At 39.3% G+C, this 22,412-nt stretch overlaps 1 protein-coding gene across 1 annotated transcript in view; it reads right to left on the bottom strand.

The window, feature by feature from the left end:
- CPED1 (cadherin like and PC-esterase domain containing 1) overlaps positions 1–22,412 on the bottom strand; it is a 127,094-nt gene that overhangs the window by 61,826 nt on the left and 42,856 nt on the right. Inside the window, exons 6-8 of the mRNA XM_089524359.1 lie at positions 6,724–6,859; positions 4,150–4,318; positions 57–199 (exon numbers count right to left, since the gene is read on the bottom strand). Of these exons, the coding sequence (XP_089380485.1) occupies positions 57–199; positions 4,150–4,318; positions 6,724–6,859 (448 nt within the window). The remainder of the gene's footprint in view (positions 1–56; positions 200–4,149; positions 4,319–6,723; positions 6,860–22,412) is intronic.

Here is a 22,412-nt window from a genome sequence, read left to right as displayed (position 1 = left end):
TAGCCAAAGAATATTTTAAAATAAAAGTTAGCATCTCTTTATTCCTATCTACTCACTGGCTGGAGTATTTTGGTCCAGATGAAGGTGCTTCACTTAAAACCTCAGTTATCAACAAGAGTTTGTTTATTGCTTCCTTCATGTCATCCAAAGCCTGCTGAGGGGAGCTGGCTGTGAATAAGGTCTCAAAAAAGGCTTGCAGCTATAAATGAAAAAGGCAAAGAAGGAGGAGTGGAGGGAGGAGAGAAAGAGATAAACCATATCATTAAATCATTTCAGTTGGAATTCATGATTGCAATTACAAATGTATAACCTAGAGTAACACAATAATAACTTGCCTTCATAATCTCTATACATAGGGATTGTAAACGTTCACCATTGTTGCTGTCTGCAACCACTGCCTGATAAGTAAGGATGCAGGGAAGGTGAGGCTGGAAGATGCTACTTAGCTACATCACTAAGGCAATTACACAACTAAATAGCTGATCATGAATACCAATCCTGGTATGTTGAAACCTGTTTTCAAGCTGCTTAGGATGCCATTTGGGATGAGCTATAAATCAATAAATAATAATTAAAATAAATAAATAAATAAAAATTAAACAATACTGTATCTCTTTAATGTCAGCACATTCTCAGAATTTAAGCTTTACATATCAGTGCTGCCATCTCCCATATTAACAAAAGTGAAAAGCCCACTCAAAATGCCTATAACAGATCTCATTTATCGAACCATTTGGACTATTTGCAGTTCAGGAGTGTATGAATTTTACACACACAAAAAGTCCCAGACTGTGAAGATTCTCATTAGTCCAAGACTTAGTTATTGTAGAAACATGGTTTATGACCAATTTTGGAATATTTTCAAATATGATTTCCTTCTCTAGTTTTCAGTCATAAAACCTGACAGCTATGTGCACTTTGCTCTCACAGCTACATTGGTGGTAACTGGATAATGTAGAACTTGGAAAAATTAATTTTTGGGCTTAAACTAGCTGGAAGATTCTGGGCCCTTTAGTCCAAAAAAGTAACTTTTCCAAACTCTGATGTAACAGTAGTGTACATAATGCATTTCTCCATGTCTATGTATCTGATAATGATTTGCTTTGGGAAATATGGGAATAGTTCCAACTCTCCATTGTGTAATGCTATAGATTTAAGATTTTTGTTACACTTTTGTTCTTCGCCCAATCCATTAGGGTTCCTTGTGAAAAATCCCATATCACTCTTCTAAAATTCTCTTTAGTTCTAGCTATGGAGGCAATGCATAATTAAGAAGGCATTTTTAACAATAATGAATTGACCAAGAAAATCCTGGATTTCTTGATAATGCTTTTTCATCCCCCCCATGGAGAGCAAATCTCAAATACTTAATTACACACACAAAACACTGTTTTTGTATTCAGAAAACCAGTTTTAGTTCTCACACTTCAGGAATAACAATGAGAAACTATTCACTTGTAGACTTTAAAAAAGTATTTGATCAGCTGCTGCTGGGAATGGAACAGTGAACTTACCTGGACTTTCAGGCTTCTTGTTATTTTCTTTTTCCTTTTTGGAAATTGGCATGCTTCCAGAATTTCCCTCAATTTCTCTCTCTTTCTCTCTCATTTTGTGTGTGTTTGAATGTGTGTTTAAAAATCTCTTGCTACAGTCACCCTCCTTCCTTCCAGTCAGTGTGTAGCAAGAAATAATGTTGTCTATGCTTAAGCTAAAGCTAGACAAATTACATTCCCCTGCCCCAAGGATATTAATGCGCAGCACCAAAAGGAGTGCCAGAAGGTGCTGCCATAGCAGCAAAGGTGCCCTTTCTGCAGTGCAAAAAGGGGCCACTCTTCATGGCTCCTTTTTATGCCATGGAAAAGCCAGATCAAGATCATGGTGTGCGGTTGCTGTGGCCCTGATCTGGCACTGAAAGGGGTGGCTGCAAGCTGCCCCTTAGGACCAGTCTGTCCAGCCCCTAAGTCTTCAGAAGAAACAATTCACCTTTTAACTGTGTTGCATGGGCAGGGACGTAGCTAGGATTTTCGGAAGGGGGGGGGTCCAGACTAAGTGCCACCATTATAATGGGGCTTGGGTGCGGCGGCACAGCAGCACACACCATTCATTTTTTTAATGGAAGGGGGGGGTCCGGACCCCAAGAACCCTCCCCCCTTGGCTACGTCCCTGGCATGGGTCCTGAACTGTTCAGCATCAAGAGTGGCCCTTATTTCAAAACCAACTGGCTCCAGTTCTGTTTTGCTTTAATTTGGGGGCCATTTTTGGCAGTCACCTTGTCAGTGAAAAGGCACACTCTACCAATAAATGAAATGCAAAGCAACAACAAGAGAGACATGATGCTATGTGATAAGTACCTGCCAAACACACTATTATCCTGTTAAAACTGCACTTTGCTAGCCTCATGTGATAAAGTCCTTAGTGTACATAAGGGTTACAAACAAATCCATCACATATTTCATAATGTAGCAAGTACTACTTTTCTTCTCTTCCATTTAGTGAGCAGAGTGCAATCATTCTAACTGTAACTATAACTAACATCTGTATTCAAAAATGTATTCGTTAAAAACAGCAAAGAACCTTCTCTCTTATTACAAGGTACTCCCTACTGAATACAGTTACTCTTTTATTTCATTGTGTGGGCATCCAACTATCAAAGGTCAGTACAGTATAGCTACAAATGGAATACCCAGATTATATTTGCAGTCTACAGCCTGCCTGAAATAATGGCTCTGATTAACACACTACCTCCATCTACTGGACACTGAAGGAATTGGTCATAATAGTCAGGGGCTAAGAGAATAACGATGCAACATTTCTACATCAAACAGTAAATATATTTGTGGACTAAGGACTGGAGCATGGCTTTGGCATTGCTTCCGGGCTCTTAGGATGCAAGCATCATTTAAACAGCATACCTCCAAAATGACCTGAAGCAGCTTTATTTTGGCCTGCCTGTTTGGGCCCTTTGCCATTTTTCAATTCTTTTATAAAGCAAATAATCTGTGATAATTGAATTAAGGTGTAGGTAACATTGGGATGTATTTTCGCAGTCATCAGATGAATTGCTCCATGAAGAATTCAGGGCAAAGAGTCTCTCCCAAATTATTTTTCAGTGGGGGGCTGAGCAGACAGACAAGAAAGGGTGGACTGATACCAGTTTTCCCCAAACCAGTTGAAAATCCCAATTTTCACATGGTCTGCTCTCAAGGTGGGCCAAGCACCCATGGGCAGTCCTCAGCATGTGGTGTCAAGCCAGTCCTCTTGGCTTTAGGGTTGGGGTTTTTTGTTTTTTTGTTTTGCCTCTCCACCATGCATGAACACTACCTGAGGCTGGAATTGCCTCCTTCTTCCTGCCTAATTGCCATTGGGTGGCCCATGTGCCTGGCCACACAGTCGCATGAACGATACACCCCAGTACAATGCATCAGTGTGGGGAGGGAATATTTGGTGCCTTTGAGGGGCTGCTGGAAGCTTTTAATAGGCTACATTCTCCATCCCCATAAAAGTGGCCAGATTAATTTAGCCTGGGAGAGCTCATACTTGGCTCATTATGTGAAAGTAACTATGTCCCAGAGATACTGTATGTATATAAAGAGAAAAACAGTACCTCAGAACTACAGATTGATTATGCTTAGCTCCTTCACCTGTGTTTCTGTAGTTTAGATGTAATTTTAAAAGATGTGCACTTGCTGTACTTATTAAGAACAGAAGTAGACACAGTAGTTCAAGTTGCAGTTGTCAATACAAGATTTTCCTAATCCTGTTTGCATTTTCCTTAATATGAAGAATTCTCCCTTTAAATTGTATGTGTATATACTTTTTCAACTGTCTGCACTTTAAGTTGTTAAGGTTTTCAAAATGCATACATTGTTTTGTGTACAAGTTGGCCTGAATCCTATTGCTACTCCCAACTAGAGGAGGCCTACTAAATCAGTGGAATTTGCCTACGTGTTGACTCACCAGCCAACAATTGATTCAGTAGGTTTGACATCATTAGGACTAATAATAGGTTCCACAGCTCTGTTTCTCAAAGCCACCTTACAAATCTTACACATGTGGAGATTTTGAGGCAAAGTGTGTTTCATTTAGCAATAAAAGTCTCCCACCCACCTACCCTCCTCTGCTTCAAACCAGAAAAAAATCCTATTTTACCTTGACTGAGAAGTACTTCTTCTTGGGAGCATAAGAGACAACACCAGTTGAATGAATGAATGCTCTCAGAGGTGTTAAAGATGTCACCAGGACATACACTTTGATGATGAGTGAAAGATCTTGAATTTTAAAGGCACCTTTATTGTCAATTTCAGTTGGTATTTGATATCTGGAAAATTACAACAGAATGTTAGAAAACTGTTGATCCATCTGTATGGAAAAGTTTTATTTACTTTGAGTGCTGCCACACTGCGGAATTAATGCAGTTTGGCCCTGTCTGGCTCCATCCTATGGAATCCTGGAATTTGTAGTTTGATGTGGCACCAGAGCCCTGTGACAGAGAAAACTGAATATTGCAAAAAACTACAAATCCTAGAATACCATAGCATTGAGCAATGGCAGTTAAAGTGGTTTCACTCATTCTACAATATAGATGAAGCTTTTCTTAACATACAAACTCTAAGAGGATGCTAGATTTGTCTTTCATGGTGGAAACAACAGTGTATAGTAAAACCGGTCCAAAATATTTTTCTGGTTGGAGCAGCAACTATGGCCTGAGACAGATAGGCTGGAAGGAGTGGCCTAGGGCCGCTCCAACCGCAAGTGGATTGGGACTGCGGCGACCACCTGGCCTGCTCTGAAAGCGAGCTGTTGCCGCTGGTCCCAATCTGCGCCACCAGGAGCCGGATTATTCTGGTTCTATTTTGCTCCAGTGTGGCATGAGAGTACCTTCCGGCCATGTTGGGGGTGTGCATCATATAAATGTCACACCCACAAATCATCCAGAAGCTGCTTCTTTTGGCCCATCTATTTCAGACCTATGGTGTATTCATGGTTAGGGCCAAAAATATTTTTTAAAAAACAGTGATAAGCAGGGCAAAACCTGAGATCTAGGGACAACTTTTTGTGAGGTCACAGCAAGTGGTCCTTGGTGATGTTACACAGATGATGTTATTAGGGACAAACCCTGGTGATGCCATTAAGCATTATACATTATCTCCAAACACTGTTGCATACAGTAGTCCATTTAATTTTTTTTTAAACTCAAGTCTGACAAATTAAGAATACACACATACCTTTCAAGACAATGCGCCCCTTTGAGACTCAAGGCCAGGGCCTGAGATCTGGCAACTATCCGTGTAAGCAAATGGGGGAGATACACTGCTTCAAACAAGAACCTTTACATCCATCTTTAACTTGAAAATTAGAACAATTTCTTTGTCCTATGTTTTATGTTTTGAATTGTATTTAGTCTTATATTTTATAATCTCAACAAACATTATTATTCAGAAAATTAGCCAAGAACAGAATTTGAGAATGAGTCATCTCAAATATAAGACAGACCCTGCAACATCCCTTGTTTTAAAGAGATATTGCGGGTTATAGACCGCCATTTCGGACGTCCTCAGGACGTCCCATTTTAAAAAAGGGGCGTCTCTTCTAGACACCCCTTTCCCTATCACAGGCTCAGTCCGTGACAAATGGCGGTGGCCGTTCCACACGGCTGCCGCCATGTTTACGTCTTGGACGCATAGCGTCCAGACGGGTCGTGGCTGTTATGACGTTGCGGGTGCGCCATGGGCGCCTCGCGACATCATAACGGCACCGCAGGAAGAAGCTCCATTTTGGAGCTTCTTTTTTGCTCCGCGAGGGAGTCGCACGGTTTGTATGCTGCGACTCCCTCGTGGAGCAAAGAGCAGCGCCGGCAGACCGCCGCAAAGTGGCGGTTTGTAACGCCTCATTGTTAGTGAGTTTGCCACCATGCATATTTGGCTGTAAATGTGACATGCAGAGGGGAATGGGAAGTAAGGGCCTCTAACAGGATGGGGCAACATATTCAGGCTCCAATTTCTGCCTTAATTTACCCTCCTGGTTCTTCTGAAGCCATTCTTCCTCAGCTGTTTGTGTGGCAGACCTGAGCTTAGTGAATTAGATTTTTTGAGACATATATATCCTTTGCTGGTTATTTTCTCAGTAAGGCCCACATGCATAATTTCCCAAAGTTGCTGTGAGGTTGATAACTTTAAGTGATGGCACAATATTTACTCTTCCACCACAGAAACACATCCAAAAATATGAAGTATCTGTGTATGAAGTGGAATGAACTGTGTGTGGGTGTGGTTGGTGGTGTGTTTTCTTCTTTCCTCATCTCTTTCATAATAACAAGATTTTAAAAAAACAGGCTAAATTCAGAGATTAGTCCATTATCTCAACAAAAGCATGGCCCCTGCTCTATGCAATTGTGCATGCCATAAATGCTATGCTGAACACTTGCAGAGAATGATTGGTGGGTTTGGATGGAAATGTGCTTGATTTCATTTTATATATTTATGTAACATCTTTCTGCCAGGATAATCCCAAATACCCTGATTAACCTGATATACTTTAAAAAAGAATATTGAGAGAGAACTATTAGACAACGAAAGAAGTATTCCCCCGTAAAAATGTCCCCTACAATCTCACCATGAGTATCATGAGTATGATAATGAATTCCAATACTATTATAAAGGAAATATAACATCCAGTTTCATCCACAGAAAATATATTGTTAAGCAAATGAAACCAATCTCTTACTGCTGAACATTTGTGATGGGCTGGTACAACATTTGGGTCAAATGTGTCCGTTCATTATCATCATGGGGTTTCACAATATGAAGAGATACCATATTTGATTCTGGGCAAGCAGGGAGAGCAACTGGAAGATACAAATCTGAAAAGACATCGAGAAGGGGAAAATTAAAATTAGAAGATGATAAAATAGCAGGTAACTTTTTTCTCCAGAACGGCAATAAAACCATTATTTCTCTTTTTTTCCTCCCCCTTTCCTCTAGTCTTTGAATACTGCAGATTGTGTCTCCCTTATCCAGAATTCCAAAATCCAAAATATTCCAAAAATCAAAACTTTTTTCATGGGTGGCTGATGGTCGAAAGTACACAACTTTTGTTTCATGCACAAAATTGTTTGAAATATTGTATAAAATTACCTTTAACTTATGTGTATAAAGTGTATATGAAACATAAATACAGTGGACCCTCGCCTTATGCGGGGGATCCGTTCCAGACCTTCCCCCCCCCACGTAAGGCAAATTCCGCCTATGTTGGAGCCCCATTCATTTGAATGGGGCTTGTGCGTGCAGCAGTGTGGCAGTGCAGCCGTGTGGTGGCACACGTACACCACAGGCACACGCCTCATTCATCTGGAATAGGATGCGCTGCCCCTTGCGCCCCGCATGCTCCACATGGCTTGAGAGCATAAGCTCAAAGCCGTGTATAGCGTGCCCATGTATAACACAGGCGCACTGTACATTCTGTGTTTAGACTTGTGTCCTATCTCCAAGTACATATATGCAAATGCAGGTATTCCAAAATAAAATTTTTAAAAAAACCCCAAATTCCAAAACACTTCTGACTCCAACATATATTTATTATATCCTACCTAGTTTTATAGGATGTCACAACAACGTCCCATTCAGGTATTTATTAGTTATTTTCTGTACTTGCTTAGCTTGCTTTGTATTGAAAAAAACTCAGGTATTCCCAACATGTTCACTAGGACCTCCCCATTTATGCACATTATTTTATCCATGAAAGACCCATGTACAAGATCTTACTGGTTTGTTCAAAGAGCATAAATTCCCATCAGGATAGTTATTCTGATGCGCTGTACTCTACCAAAAGCATCTGAGGAAGTAGACTGAAGTCTACCAAAGCTCATGCTGCCAACTTCTTTCTTTCACTTAGTCTCAAAGGTACTACAAGATCTCTCTACATACTGATTCTACAGACTAACACAGCTTTATCTTTGATATCCAATGCTTGTTTGAGTATAACAATGACAACAAAAAAACATACCCTCCAATGACATAAATTATCCTTTTTTAGAAGTCAAGCATACAATGAATTATTGCCATTGGGCAAAAATTCAGAGCCACGGAAACTTGTAGGGGTTAAACCCTTCATCAACTGCTTGAGAGAAAATTCCTACAAGAAAACCTCACTAAGCACAATAGAAGTCACAAACATAGATTGGGCCCATTTCCTTCCATGGAACTTAGTATAGCTTTCCAGATTGCAAGAAATCATGAGCCATGAAGTGAAAATTTGGAGTCTTTTATAAACTATAAAACAAAGAGTTAAGTGAGGATAAGTTTTTCAACATGGTTTTAACAACTTGCTTCCTAGAAGTTACCTGTAGTAATGGAAATACAATCTTGTTATGAAATTTGGCCACTAGAGGGTATACTCATCCTTTCCTTTCTCCACCATTTTGTCACAAAGCCTTTTTTGTTCATATGTGGTGTGGCTTTTATTAACTACAGCAAAGTCCATTTTTAGACATTTTCAAATGCTTATTGTAAGGAAGAAGTCAAGCTGTTTCTATTATTCCCAGATCTCATTACTCAGCATGAGACCACACAGTGTTAAAGTGAATACTTAGTAAGTAAAGTAAAGCAAAGTAAAACTTGCCTTTAAACAGGGGACAGAATCCAGAGATATAGCTATGTTCGTTTGGAATATCAGTATGCAATGGGATCTTGTAGCACCTTTGAGACTGAGAGAAATAAGTTGGTAGCATAACTTTTCGTGGACTTGGCCTACTTCCTCTAATGCATGGCACCAATAAGTTACCTACACTGCAGAAATAAGCAGTTTGACACCACTTTAAGCTGTCACAGCTCCATCCTATGGAATCCTGGGATTTGTAGTTTGGTGAGGTATTCTGCTTGGTCTGTCAGAGAACTCTGGTGTCTCACCACCAAACTACAAATTTCAAGCTTCTGTAGGATAGAGTCATAGCAGTTAAAATTGTATCTCAGTGCTTTTTCGGCATTGTGGATACAGCCCAAGTTTACAAAAGCTTATACTACAACTTCTTTTACTCAGTCTCAAAAGTGCTACAAGATCCCTTTGCATACTTGTCTTTAAGCTCTTCATTTTAATATGGCAAGCTAACTGAAACTGTAGGATTTCTATTGGAAATACAAGAATAATTCATTTGTGACTAATAATATCCTTCATGAGGAAAACAGGTAAGAATGTATTGACACTACAGAGTTATAGCTGTTCATAGCACTTTAACTACCATGGTTCCAATCTGCAGACTCCTGTGGTTTCTAATATGAGATTCTGCTGTTATAGAATCAGAGAATTGGAAGCGCTATCAAGTCCAACCTCCTGCCATTTGGAATACACAAAACACCCCAGCAGATGGCCATCCAGCCTCTGTTTTAAAACCTCCAAAGAAGGAGACCCCACCACTCTCTGAGACAGTGGAAATGATCAAATGTGGGATGGGATGTCCTTGTCCTGTCCTTTTCCCATTTTTATAGTGCAGTTGCAAGAAGATTTTCATATGACATTGCACTTATCCTGTCTGTGTCCCGTCATTAAATTGCAATTGACCACAATCACACAAAAGACTTTCATATGACATTGCACTGATCCTGTCATTGTCCTGTCAGTGAAGTGAAATTGTCCCGTCCTTGCCCTTCATTTTTTATTAACCGAAGAACATGTTAATGCAATTCCATTTCACTGACAGTTTAACGACAGAATCAGCACAAATGTATGAATGTTTTTCACACGATCTTTGTCACAGACGGGATAAGGACAGGTTTCACTCCCATCCCTTGCCCGATAATCTCCAGGATATTCTACTATCGGATAGCTCTTACTGTCAGGATGTTTTTCCTAATGTTGAACTGGGTGTAAGCTATGAAAAAGATACAAGACCTAGTTCCTCATAAGGCTTGTTGGGGCTCAAGCACTACAGGCAATAAGGAATATTGTTCAGTGAGTACCTGTCTATAAATTTTGGGCAGTAAATAAGTTGTAATCCTGCCTCAATCTTTGGCAAGGCGGGAAATATAAATAAACTCTATTATTATTATTATATTCCATTAATGGCATTGTAGAGGGAACTGGCTCATTTCCCAGCTGAACTCTGGGAGAGGAGGTTGAATCTATGCTCAGACACAGAAACCTACTAGGTGACCTCACACAAGTTACACACTCTCAGCTTCAGAGAAAGGCATTGGGAAACCTCCTCTAAATAAATCTTGCCAAGAAAAGCTTAGAGTTGCCATAGGTCAGAGCTAACTTGAAGGCACAAATGGGGGAAACAGCACTTTTAAACAATGAAATTGAAGGCAAATGGCCCCAGTCATCAGCTTTTGTGCAGGTTCATTTAAAAGTAAGTTCCTCTGATCCTGATGTGACTTACTCTTATGCAAGTATACTTAGGACTGGATTGCAGCCTTAGCAATCATAATAATTCAGTGTTCATAGTGTCCAAGACTGTGTTTTTAAAGAATGAGCAAGAATTACTAGAGGTTAAAAACACTTTTTAAGATAAAGTGAGGCTACCACAATAAAGATGATTAAGTGACGTTGGACACATCAACTACGAATAAATGCATACTGAATTTTATATGACAAAAAGTGCTTAATGCAATATAGTTTGGCTACCAGAAGAAGCTTATTTAGTTAAGACATGGAAGGAATAGTGTTCAGTGAGACAATCAAAATAAGAATAATTGAAAAACTATAGTAAAGGTACTTACAAATGAATTACCTCCACCAAGTGCAATAAAACAAGTGTGATCAAATGACTGTGAGGGGGACAGGACATAAAATGCTTCATTAAAACCCATGCACAGTATCAGCGCTCTTTGGATCACTGGCTGAGTTACTATAAGATTTCTGGAAGAACATAAATTTTCCTCAATATTCTTCTTATGTGCAACTCCATCTAATGGCACTGGGTACATTCACACAGTCAATAAGTTGCTTGTGGGGTGGCTGCATCCTAGGCATTATCTAGTTGCAATTTTGTAACTGGTAGAAAGGAAGAGCTATTGAGCCCCTGTCTTCCAGTTACTTGGGGAAAGTTATTGTTGTGTTTGGAATTCATCTAGTAAATGAGGCCACATTTGTCTACTCCAGGACCCAATATTAATGCTGCTACCAAACATTTTGCATATAGGCACATAAACATTGTTTATTTCATTACTGCATGTAAGAAGGGGGCATTTCACCGCTCTCTGCTAGGTAAGGTTATGATAATACAGTATTGGCACATTTTGAACCTTCTTTGGTGAAAATTTCATGAGGTTACCTCCCCCCCAATTATTTTTTCTATTGTTGACATGGATAAAAAAGGCACACTGGTCTTTCCGATTTTCTGCAAAGGTGAAAAGTCTTGTGATAGTTGACAATTATTTTGACAGGGCATCTTGATGTGTTGAGACACCCGCTCCTCTTGAGACTGAGAAAAATGATAAATATCCATTACATTCTTATTTACAGCAATTAACAGTTGCCCATCTTGTGGCAACACAGTGGTGTCTAGTGTCAGGGATGTTGTAATGTATCTGTTCTTGCTGTCATTTTATACCTCAAAGAAGCTGTCCCTGGTTCTGAACCCACAAAGTGGATTTGGCACATTGGACAGCTCCTTTAGAGTTAAAATAAACCCTCCAGTCAATTCACTGTCTCCCTGACATGGAAAGCACTGGCCACCATTGTGGCAATGGATCACGACAGTAACTATTGCAATAATAATAATAATAATAATAATAATAATATGATTTTTCCCTTTTACTTTTGTATGTCCTTCTGTCAGTTTCCTCCATATTAGTCAGCATGCACATACTTTTTGAGAAATTAGTTTGGGATGATAGGTGCTCAAAACACATGTCTCTTATGACTAGTTTAAGGATGTTCAAAGGTGTGGCTCATTGGTGAGAAAATGATTTCATCTGGGCAGGGAAAGCACCTATTCGGGGTCCAAACTGTTAAAACATTTGGGCCCATGAGAGTCCTAGTGGTTAATTATGTCCACCTGGACTATGGCCAGTTTCCCCCATAAAATGGAACATAGGTCCAAAACACACTGCAAAAATAATAAGCTTGAGACTGCCCTGGCTCAGTGCTAGGGTATCCTAGGAATTGTAGTTTTTTGGGGGCACCAGAGGTCTCTCACAGAGAAGGCTAGTCTCATAAAACTATATTTCTCTGAATTCCCTAGCTTTGAGCCAGGGAAGTTAAAGTGGTCTCAAACTGGATTATTTCTGCAGTGTGTTTTGGACCATAGTGCCTTTGTTTTCTGCTCCTTCTGTGGATTTTCTGCTCCTTCTGTGAATTTTCCATTTTGTCTATGTTGATAGTCTTCAATCTTGCTTTGGAAGGAGGTCCACACTTATTTGTCTGGTATGTATAAGAAGCAAAGCATTTAGCTTTCTTATATTTGCCTCCTGTTTGGATTCTTAATTGATTCTCCGTTCTCTGTAAAGCCTCTTCTAGTATTCTATTTCTGAAATAAACCCATCCAAATATAATGTGGTGTATTGGGAAGATTATTATTAAGAGTATCCTAGTTCTACATCCAGCACCCTCCTGCTTGATTTGTTGTTGTTTTTGTGTGCCTACAAGTCATTTCTGATTTATGGCAAACCTAAAGCAAACTTATCAAGGGGTTTTCTCAGCAGAATTTGTTCAGAGGTGGTTTGTCATTGCCTTCCTCTGACGCTGAGCTTGTGTGACTTTCCCAAGATCATCCAATACATTTCCATGGCTGAGCAAAGATTTGAATCCTGGTTGCCCTAAGTCCTAGACCAACAATGAAACCACTACATCACATTGGCTCTTGGTTATGCCTACTAAATTTTGGAAACTGTTTGGGTTTGAGACTTTTGGGATGAGAAGGTGCAGAGGTTTGTCCCCTTGTTGTCAAAAAGGACACCTATAAGGTCTAAGTTTCTCCTATTTCAGGCTGAGTCTGACACAAACCATTGGAGACAATCTGCCTTGAAGGACTGTTGTTGATCCCAATTAACTTAGCTCAATGGGGCCTATAACTTTAAGTGGTCATGTATCTTGACGATTACTGCAATTTATAAAAAAAACCCTTACTTTTGAATAGTCTTGCTTGCCAGAATATTTCAGAGGTAACATATTTTAGTTGCAGTGGCGAAAAAGAAAAATCTGTATATTGTCTAATCAACTTGTTTTATATAGCAGTGCCTGTGCTCTTGATAATGGACATTTTTTTAAAAAGTTTATTGAAGCTTCTAATTTGGAAAGGACAAAAATATAGTTAAATTCAGAAGTGAGAGTAATTTTATCTTAAGAAGGCTTTCCTTTAACTAAGTAGCTGCCAGCTGTACCAAAGGACGTTATTACAGTATATAACTATATTTTCATAACTAATGCCGAAGAAACATAGAATCATCACATAATGGCTTTTTGGAAGAAACCTTTGTCCATTTTTCATCTGACTTAAGTACCACCTTCTGAGACTCTAGTAAGGTTCTATCCAAGAAAAATCAAAGTAATCACCACAAAAGTGACGATGTGCTCCTTCTCATGTTCTCCAAAGTGCTGTTTGTAAGAAAGTACAACAGTAAATGTTTAGAAGCTTTTTGTTTTCATTCATGACCTGAAGCAAAACATTAAGCCCCTGCAATGGTTTATTAAAGGAATTAGGCTGCCCAAATAGCAAAAGAGTAGGTGGAAATACAAAAATGAAGAGGATAAAAGTGGGTGCCCTATCTTATTTTGATTTTAATTTCAGACACACTGCTTCCCTTTAGGAAGTTAAGTGACTTCCTTTGATAACAGTTTGTGTTCTCATGCTTGCCAAGGACAGTCGTAGATACAATACTGCATATCCTTCAGCTTTACTTGACATTTCTTTTCTCTCCTACCAGAATGGTTCAGATATATCTGTTGATTTGATCAGGGCTTTGAGGAACTTGAAAACCCATTAGAAAATATGAGAACGATGAATTTGCACATTATATATAAAACCCAAGGTCCAAGATTCAAATTCTTTACAACCAGTAGGAGCAGGTTTGCTACTTTTGGCCAGTTTTATTGGAAGCAAATAGAGGAGAGAAGATGTTTAAGATTTTCTTCCAATGCTATTTTCCTGATCCAAATCATACCCCAGTAGCCTATATAATTAATTATATTAATTCAGCATGATTCTTTGAAAATACTAATTAGGTATTAATTTCCTCAAACAACAATAGGGAGGAGTAAATGAGAAAGAAAAATATTCATATTTCGGTAAACATCAGGCCTAAACTGAATAATTAAGCAGTTTGTTGAGTATGCCAAATTCATAATCTATACTTGGTCATGCTGGCAAAAATCAAACAAATATACAAACAAAACCAGCACAAAGTATGGCAAAAGGTCTTCTAATGAAAGTGTCCTATGATGCGGGGGTCAGATCTTCCCCACAGCAATATTCCTAAACTCAGCAACTGTTTGCCAAATGTGGGTTGCATATCTAATTTGTTGAAGAAAAAGAAACAACTTCCAAAGAGAAAGAGAGAGAAAGACTGTTAGAAAGTTGTGAACTCCTTGAGACCATATTCCCATGCAGGACCTCATGACTGCTATATTCTGTGGTCAAAAATAATAACTCATCAACCTGCACATCTGACCTATAGAATGACATCTGTTTCCTGGAACAATCAACAGAGACTTGAATTAAAAAGCCATGTTTCTAGGGGTCCTTAATGAAATTTAAATTTCTTTCTCCATATGGTCTCACTTGTCAACTATCAAGACAAAAAATTAATTCTTCACATGGCTTTTAAAAAGGCACCATAAAACAATCAGGGCTGGGCCACATACAGTATTATTGGCATAGTTGAGACAACTGTTCAGTTTTACAGATGCAAATATTTAAGTATGATTCAGTGTCCTAAAGGCAAATGTTAACCACATTATGAATCAGATCAGAAAAATAATAACGGTATTCTTGGCTTTATTTGTTTTATAGCAAATTCATCCAAATTCATCCCTAGGCCAAAATTTCAGGGTAAAACACTTCATAGTTATTAAGTTGTAGAGGACTGTGATGTTACTGAAGAAGCAAAATAACTCTAATTCGTCCATATTTATTAATTAATTTGTTCATTAAGAAATCAAAAGGAGTTTTATACACTGACATTTTGATCATTTGGTTATGGGTACATAGAACTATTAGCTGACAATAACAATGGCCTGAAAGGATATAGTTTTTGTAGCAAGGTATTTTAAAAATGTTTTTATTTGCATGTGCATTTTAGCAGGTTTTCCACATTGTCAGCTTAGTTATAACTGGTGTCCAGAATCCAGTATGGGAGATACGTATAACACCTTAGTGTAATGCAGTGAATACTGACCTGACTCCCTCAATCCTCACTTAATAATAATAATAAGTTTTATTGATATACCACCTCTCCTAAAGCAGCCACTGGGTTTAATGAGGGGCTGTCCCTTGTTGCTTGGAAAGCAGCTGACTGCTGTTTATACCCTCTCCCATGAGCTCCCTCTGGTATGAGAGTCAGAAGCAGGGCCCCATTGCAATTTCCCCTCATGGAGGAGATTGCTCATGTAAGGAGGATTGGGACCATCAGGCAACTTTTTCCCAATGGACAGGGAAACAGATCCCCATTGACTACAGCAGTAGCTACCTAGTAAGTAGAGACTGGGAGATGTTCACAGTTCCTGTACAGCTCCTGTGTAGGGATTGTTGCATAACAGTTATGAGTGCATAATTCTATGGGCTCATCCACATTTGACAGAATACTCCAAGCTGTATCTGGAATATTACTGGGTTGCTACCAGGTCACTGTTCCCACTAGTTTACTGCGATTGAATTTCTCCAAATCATTTAAACACTGGAGGCGTCTCCATTTCCTGGAATGATTGTGCATGACCCGGATCAATCTGGAGTGCCATTACACTACCAAAGATCTGGATCACTGTGGCACTGAAAAAAAGATACATTAAGGGACCCTGTGCACAATGTACCAGGTTAAGTGGGTGTTTTTGTGCTGCCCCCAAACTGCACCGGGTGCAGTTGGCAAAACTATGAATGCCCTGAAAATAACCTGGGTTCCTCACTGGGTTATTTCGTAGTGTCAATGCAGCACAAGTTTTGCTACGAATTTTCTGGAAAACCTGGAGCAAAAAATAAGTCTTTTTAATGAGGGACAAAGAGGGGAAACCCTAAATCAGGTCCAGGCTTGTGAAAACAGCCTGAACCCAATTTAGTTTTGGGCCCTGAGTAATGTAAACAGAGCCCAAGGGAAATTCAGAGTTCATAATTAATGTAGACAACCCCTGCGTTATGCATTCAAACTTTCATAGAGAATTCTGGCTGGTTCTTTGAATATAATTTTTTATTCCTCTCATTTTTGAATTGATATTTTCCTGTATTTTATAGAAGAGCTGTTTTATTTCTGGAAACCGCTTTAGTGAATGGAGAATGGTATATAATTTTCAAAATAAAATTAAATAAAAGAGCAAATCCAAACAAGATCTAAGCTAATATTGAAGTGTATAAACTAACAACATCTTTATACAAGATACTTGCCTGGGCATTTGATATGCTTGGTCATTTTGAAAAGTTTCCCGATTAATATAGTTTGCATTGAGTATTTGAAATATTGTTATATAGCATTAGCCATCCATTTTAGAGAAGTGCAAGGGCAAATGAAAACAAGTCTACTTTTATTTTTAAAAAATGACAAGAGAGATACTGAACAATGAGAGAAAAGTAAACTGAGGAAAATGCTTATTTCTCCAGGCATAATTCTAATAAGCTTACACATACCAGTCAAATTATGTACTGAATAAGCTGTCTGTTCTGAAGCATAGTTTGATAATTTTTCATGGTTTTCAAAGTGGTTGGTATAGAAAACCAGAAAAACCTTCAAAAACAATGATAGGACATATCACAAGAAAACTATTTGCAGCAAGCCATGGGTGTGCTGTTTGTAAAAGGTATGTATTTTCTATGCAAAAACTGGCAATCTTACCTGACAAAATATCTTGCACAAAACCCACCAATCTTGCACAACACAAAATCTTATTTTAAAAAAATCTTGCACAAAGCCCAGCATTCTTGTGCAACAAAACCTTTGCACTACTACAAAAATCCTGCATAAATCCCCCAGCAACTTTGCACAAAAAATATATAGCTATATAGTTTTGTTGTGCAAGATTGCTGTGGATAGTTTTTTGTTTTGTTTTTCATCTTTTTGTTTGGCAATGATCTTGCAGTGAAAAGCAGACATGGCTGTCTAGAAACATTATTCTGCACAGAATGAAAACATTTTGGGCTGTACAGATACTGGGGAAAGAGCTGCAATATTTCCTTTCTCCACAGTGGGGAGAAAACTGGATTTTTTTTGTCCTCACTAGCAAAAAGGAAATAGTAAAATATTAACATCTCTGGCTAGTATAGGAAACTTCCGGCTCATAACTGTGCAGACTAAGGAGTGAAAAGCACACATTATACAAACTGTTCTCTACAGTCGCTTAACCCATAGGTGTTGTCTGCATTGGCTACGATACTCCAGAGGCAGTCCTGAAGCTACCCCAACGTCTCCCTCATTAACTCTCTCTCTTTATGATGCTGGGTGGCTATTTGTACATGTAATTCCCATCATCCTGGGCTGCTTCGTTCTGAGGTCAGGACAAAGTGTCCAGCAACAATCACATGGCTGGGCATCTCATTCTGACCTCAGAGAGTAGTGACCTGCAGTGGCGGCAGATGCACATGGAAGGAGAGTGGGATGTGTTTCAAACAGCTGCCTGGCATTAGAACAGAGGGCTCTGGATCTTCCCGGAAGATCCAGAATAACTGGTGAGGAATTTTAATTCATTTTAAAGGGCATATACTCCAGTTCTGATGTTGTCCAGTCTATTTGCATCAGAACTAAGTGTTGGGCCTTGCATTGTCTGGTCTTACCACCGTGAGGATGTAGGAAGGTCATTTTATTTCTACTGTGCAGACAGGACCATAGTCTTGACTGAGTTTCACCAAACTGCACTCTTCCATCAGAGATATGCACACCATACAAGCACAAACACATGTACAAAATAGGGGACTCACAGGAGATTTTGACAAAAGAATCAAGTGTCTCTGCCTGAAAAGTGTCTGAATTATGCATTCTCATTTGTACAAAATTCAGCATTCCTGGACATAGTACTAACTCTGGCTTGAACTATTGACTGGGATGGCAGGGCAGCAGCAGTTCCAGTGACGATGGTGAAACTCAGTCAAGACTATGTAAAGAACAACCAGAAAAGAAGACAACTGAGCTGAGTTTTCTCTAGTCAGCTGTTATTACTACTGCTCTATTTCTGGGAAGGTTTACTGGGCAAGCAGCAAAGTACCAGTTGTATACATACATCCCACCCTTTTGCACTAAGAGTATTTACAGCAACAGGACAAGTCAGGGATGCTTTCTATCCTTAATTCCCCCCGTCCCCCAAGTAAGTTGCAGTGTGTTTCCCTTCTGTAACAGTTCCTCTAAATAAGGAGAGAGAAAAATGGGTGTTGGACAAGATTAAAATACATTAGGTACAAAGGAAGAATCGTGGAGGAATGTGGCAGTCCTCCTTCTCCTCATGGCACATTCCTGAAGTGGCTTATGTGATGCTATAAGAGAAAAAAGAAGGCTGAAAGATGATGCAAAGGCCAGAATTTCTTTCCAATCTCTATTACCATATGATAATTAATTCTGAGAATGTTAGACCAGCCAACCATTAGCCGGAAAGAAGACACAACCTCAGATAGCTGATTATGGATGTCATAAAATGACAACAAATGTTTGTTGCTTATTTTATTCTCATTGCATTCTTACAGCCAGAGATGGAGGAAAGGGATTATGGGATTTCCTTTCCCATGTGCCAAAATAGCATGTCTGGCTCTTGGCCTTATATAACTCGACTTGGATGGGTGAGTGTCAATCATTTGCTGCTTGCCTGAGGCAGCAAAATACCTCTGGTTAGCCCTGCCTAAAGGATTTCTGAGGACATTTTGTTAGATTTTAGCAAAAAATAATTTAAACTTGGTTGCCAGTTACATTAATTTAAAGAATGAATGCAAACACTGGGGAGTAGGATGATTAACAGTTACATGTAAGTGTAGTTATAGTTGCTTGTACCAAGTTATTTTTCTTGGTAATGAAAGCAGAATGGGGTTGCCTTTCAGGAACAATGTAATAACCATGAGCAATGGCACTTTATTGGCAGAATAAGCAATATTTCCTCATAATTTTTAAAACTTGTTTTTAAATGACATCTTTAGTGGTATTTTGAAAAGACATGTTCAAGTATTTTGCCATTTTCCAATCAATCCTGAAGTAATGGAAAGCAACAAAAAGCAATGAGTCATGCACTGCTTCTAATAAGTAAAAACAACTAGTTACCTTACAACACTGTAACAAGAATGGATTACCATCTAAGAACTTTCCACCGAGGGAAGAGGTTCTTTTGAGTCATGCCCATTGTTAAAATACCAATCTAAGATATAATCATGAGGATGGTTTAAGGCAGCTGTTGATCAGTCAACCCACAGAAGGAATGCAGTTGAAGATGACACACCTCGAAGTTGACAGTGCTGGTCAGCCACCTGCTGCTATAAAACTATAACTGGGAAAAGAAGGAAACTATATGACTTCAGGCTGCACAAGCTCTTCCAAGAGGAAGAATGAGGAAAAAGCAGGAAGAACTGCCTCCCAAATAGTTTCCTTCTCTTCCCTTCATCACTCCTCCAAGAAGATGGCCTTCAATGTGACATCCAATATCTGCAACAATGAATTCTGCAGTCTCATCAAGATATTGTATTTTAACTACGGAAGACATGGCCATGAAGATGGAGAGAGAAAGAGAGAGAGAGAGTCATTTTCTAAGCTATAAAGAGGCTGTGCAACATAATGCAACACGAGGATGCTGGACACAGAGCCAGATTTCTGTGGGCAGGAATAGGGAGCGTACTGTGGCCAGCAGCCAAATGAGAAGGCTCACCACATGCTTCTATGAGGCCAGAGCATTGGGATGTGGGAAGGGAGGGAGGGAGAGGCCTTGCCCATGGCAAAACTGTTGTTTCAAAAGTACTTTCTTCCCCTTTTTTCTAAAAAAGCAGCCAAATAGAGGAGTGGAAACAAATATGGGAATGCCTTGTATATTTGAGAGATGATTACGTTTATTAAAGGCAGACTAACAGCACCCCTACTGTTTAATCCAAAAGAATCTCCTGAGGAAATGACAAAACTGGGAAATGTTACCTTTTAGACTACAGCTTCAAGGGCTCATTCCCACTTATATTTAAACCAGTTTGAGATTCACCTTCGCTTCATGTTAATAAATTGATTCCAAAAGGTCCATCGTTCCCACTATGAAAGCGGATCTTTTCATTATCCCCTTGTAATCACTTCTTTTTTGGCATGATTGTCATCCCCACTAGTTTGTGCCACTTCAAAATGCATGGCAATTATCTGTGCATCATCGGTCATGTAAGCAGCAGCCCAGGCAGCCTGGCTTATTTTTTTAAAATGAGTTGATAGAAGATTTGATTCATTGGTTTTGCAACTACTTGCCTCACTGATTGCACTTAAAATATTTAATTATTTTTTTAAAAAAATCATGCACCCACAGGTCACACCACAAGCAGAAAGACAGTGCTTGTTATCGACACTATAAAACCACATCTATGTGCATCTATGCGAGTTTGGTTGCTCACATGTGCCAGCATGTGAATATACATGGTGTCAACATTGCAAATGTATTTGGAATGGTTTTTTGTGGGTTTTTCGGGTTATGTGGCCATGTTGTAGAAGAGTTTCTTCCTGACGCTTCACCAGCATCTGTGGCTGGAATCTTCAGAGAATGCTTGCCTGGAAAGGAGTTGGGTATGTATATACTGTGTGACCTGGGAAGGCAGGAGTGATTTACATGCGTATTGTTCTGTTGCTAATGGCAGGCCTTAGGCTGGGAGGCTATGCAAAAGAGGATTCATGTATGCTTAATTAGTGCTCACTAATCCTCTTTTGCAGACTCTCCTACAGAGGCCTGCCATTAGCAACAGAACAGTACACATGCAAATCACTCCTGCCTTTCCAGGTCATACAATATATATACCCAACTCCTTTCCAGGGAAGCATTCTCTGAAGATGCCAGCCACAGATGCTGGCGAAACGTCAGGAAGAAACTCTTCTGGAACATGGCCACAAAGCCCGAAAAACCCATAAAAAACTATTGATGCCGGCCATGAAAGCCTTCGACTTCACGTATTTGAAATGCATTCAAGGCATGCAGAGTTTAATCCCGGGTCTATTCGCATCAGTTATTCACACTGCTGATAGTGTGAATGTTTTTTTAAAACTCGGGGGGGAAACGATACTGATTATCTCAAGTAGGGTTTTTTTTCTACAGTCCTCCCTGCAAAATTGAGTTGGGTATATTCAGGATGCATATTTATTTATTTATTACCCTTCAGCCCTAAAGGCTATCAGAGCGGCTTACAGATGCAACCTGGATTCATCCCAGATTATTTTCACTGTCTGAATAGTCCCCCCAGTGCCACCTACATCAGACCTCATAATTCCACACCATAATACATTTTAATGTGAAAGGTGCTGCCAGGAAAAACGTAAATGAAACAAGACTCATACCAGCCCACTGGACAACAAGGAGGATATCCTGATGAAGTGCCAAGAGAAAATTAAACAATAGAAAAGCTCTTTATTTATATTTCAAAATCAGTAATTCTGAACAAGCATGCAGGATATAGCCTTCAGGGATGTAGCTGGGGGGGGGGGTCCGGACCCCCCCTTCCATTAGAAAAATTAATGGCATGCGCTGCTGCACCCAAGCCCCATTATAATGGTGGCACTTAGTCTGGACCCCCCCCCCCCTTCCTAAAATCCTGGCTAAGTCCCTGTAGCCTTGATATGTGGCCAAACCTCTTTTAAAAGATTTCCTCCTCATTACAGTCAATTTTTGTATGAGGAATCTGGAATCCATTTATTGGATGACTCGTTGCAATTCTTAGGGTATCATGAACTGCCAGGAAGCTAGAATACTCAGAGTTTGGACAAATGACCTTCCACTGGTCACACTGGCTGAGGATTCTGGGAATTATAGTCCAAAAGTAACTTTTCTGTGCCCTGTTTCTATTTCTCCTTTATTCATTTGTGCATCTTTAAAGCTGAAGTCTCAAGTCTCAGATCTGTGTATTTTTAAAGTCTATCAGAGCCAGTGTCTTTTACTAGGCACATAATAGGGAGAAGATTCAGTACGTGTGCAGTATGACAGCCTTAACATGCAATCATTAAAAATCAGTATTTTAAAGGAAGAGTATCTGGTTATTAGTGATGAAATCACAGTATTTTTCAGATTCAGAATTTTTCTTCTTTATCATTGTTTCCAGTGTTTTGAATAGTGTCCTAACACTTAAAAGAACTGCTTTA

This window comes from Sceloporus occidentalis, unplaced genomic scaffold, assembly GCF_023333645.1.
Source record: "Sceloporus occidentalis isolate IW3139 unplaced genomic scaffold, rSceOcc1.0.p SCAF_5, whole genome shotgun sequence".
Taxonomy (NCBI): Eukaryota; Metazoa; Chordata; class Lepidosauria; order Squamata; family Phrynosomatidae; genus Sceloporus; species Sceloporus occidentalis.
Note: the sequence above shows the minus strand (reverse complement) of the source record. Positions and strands in the feature narration are given on the sequence as shown.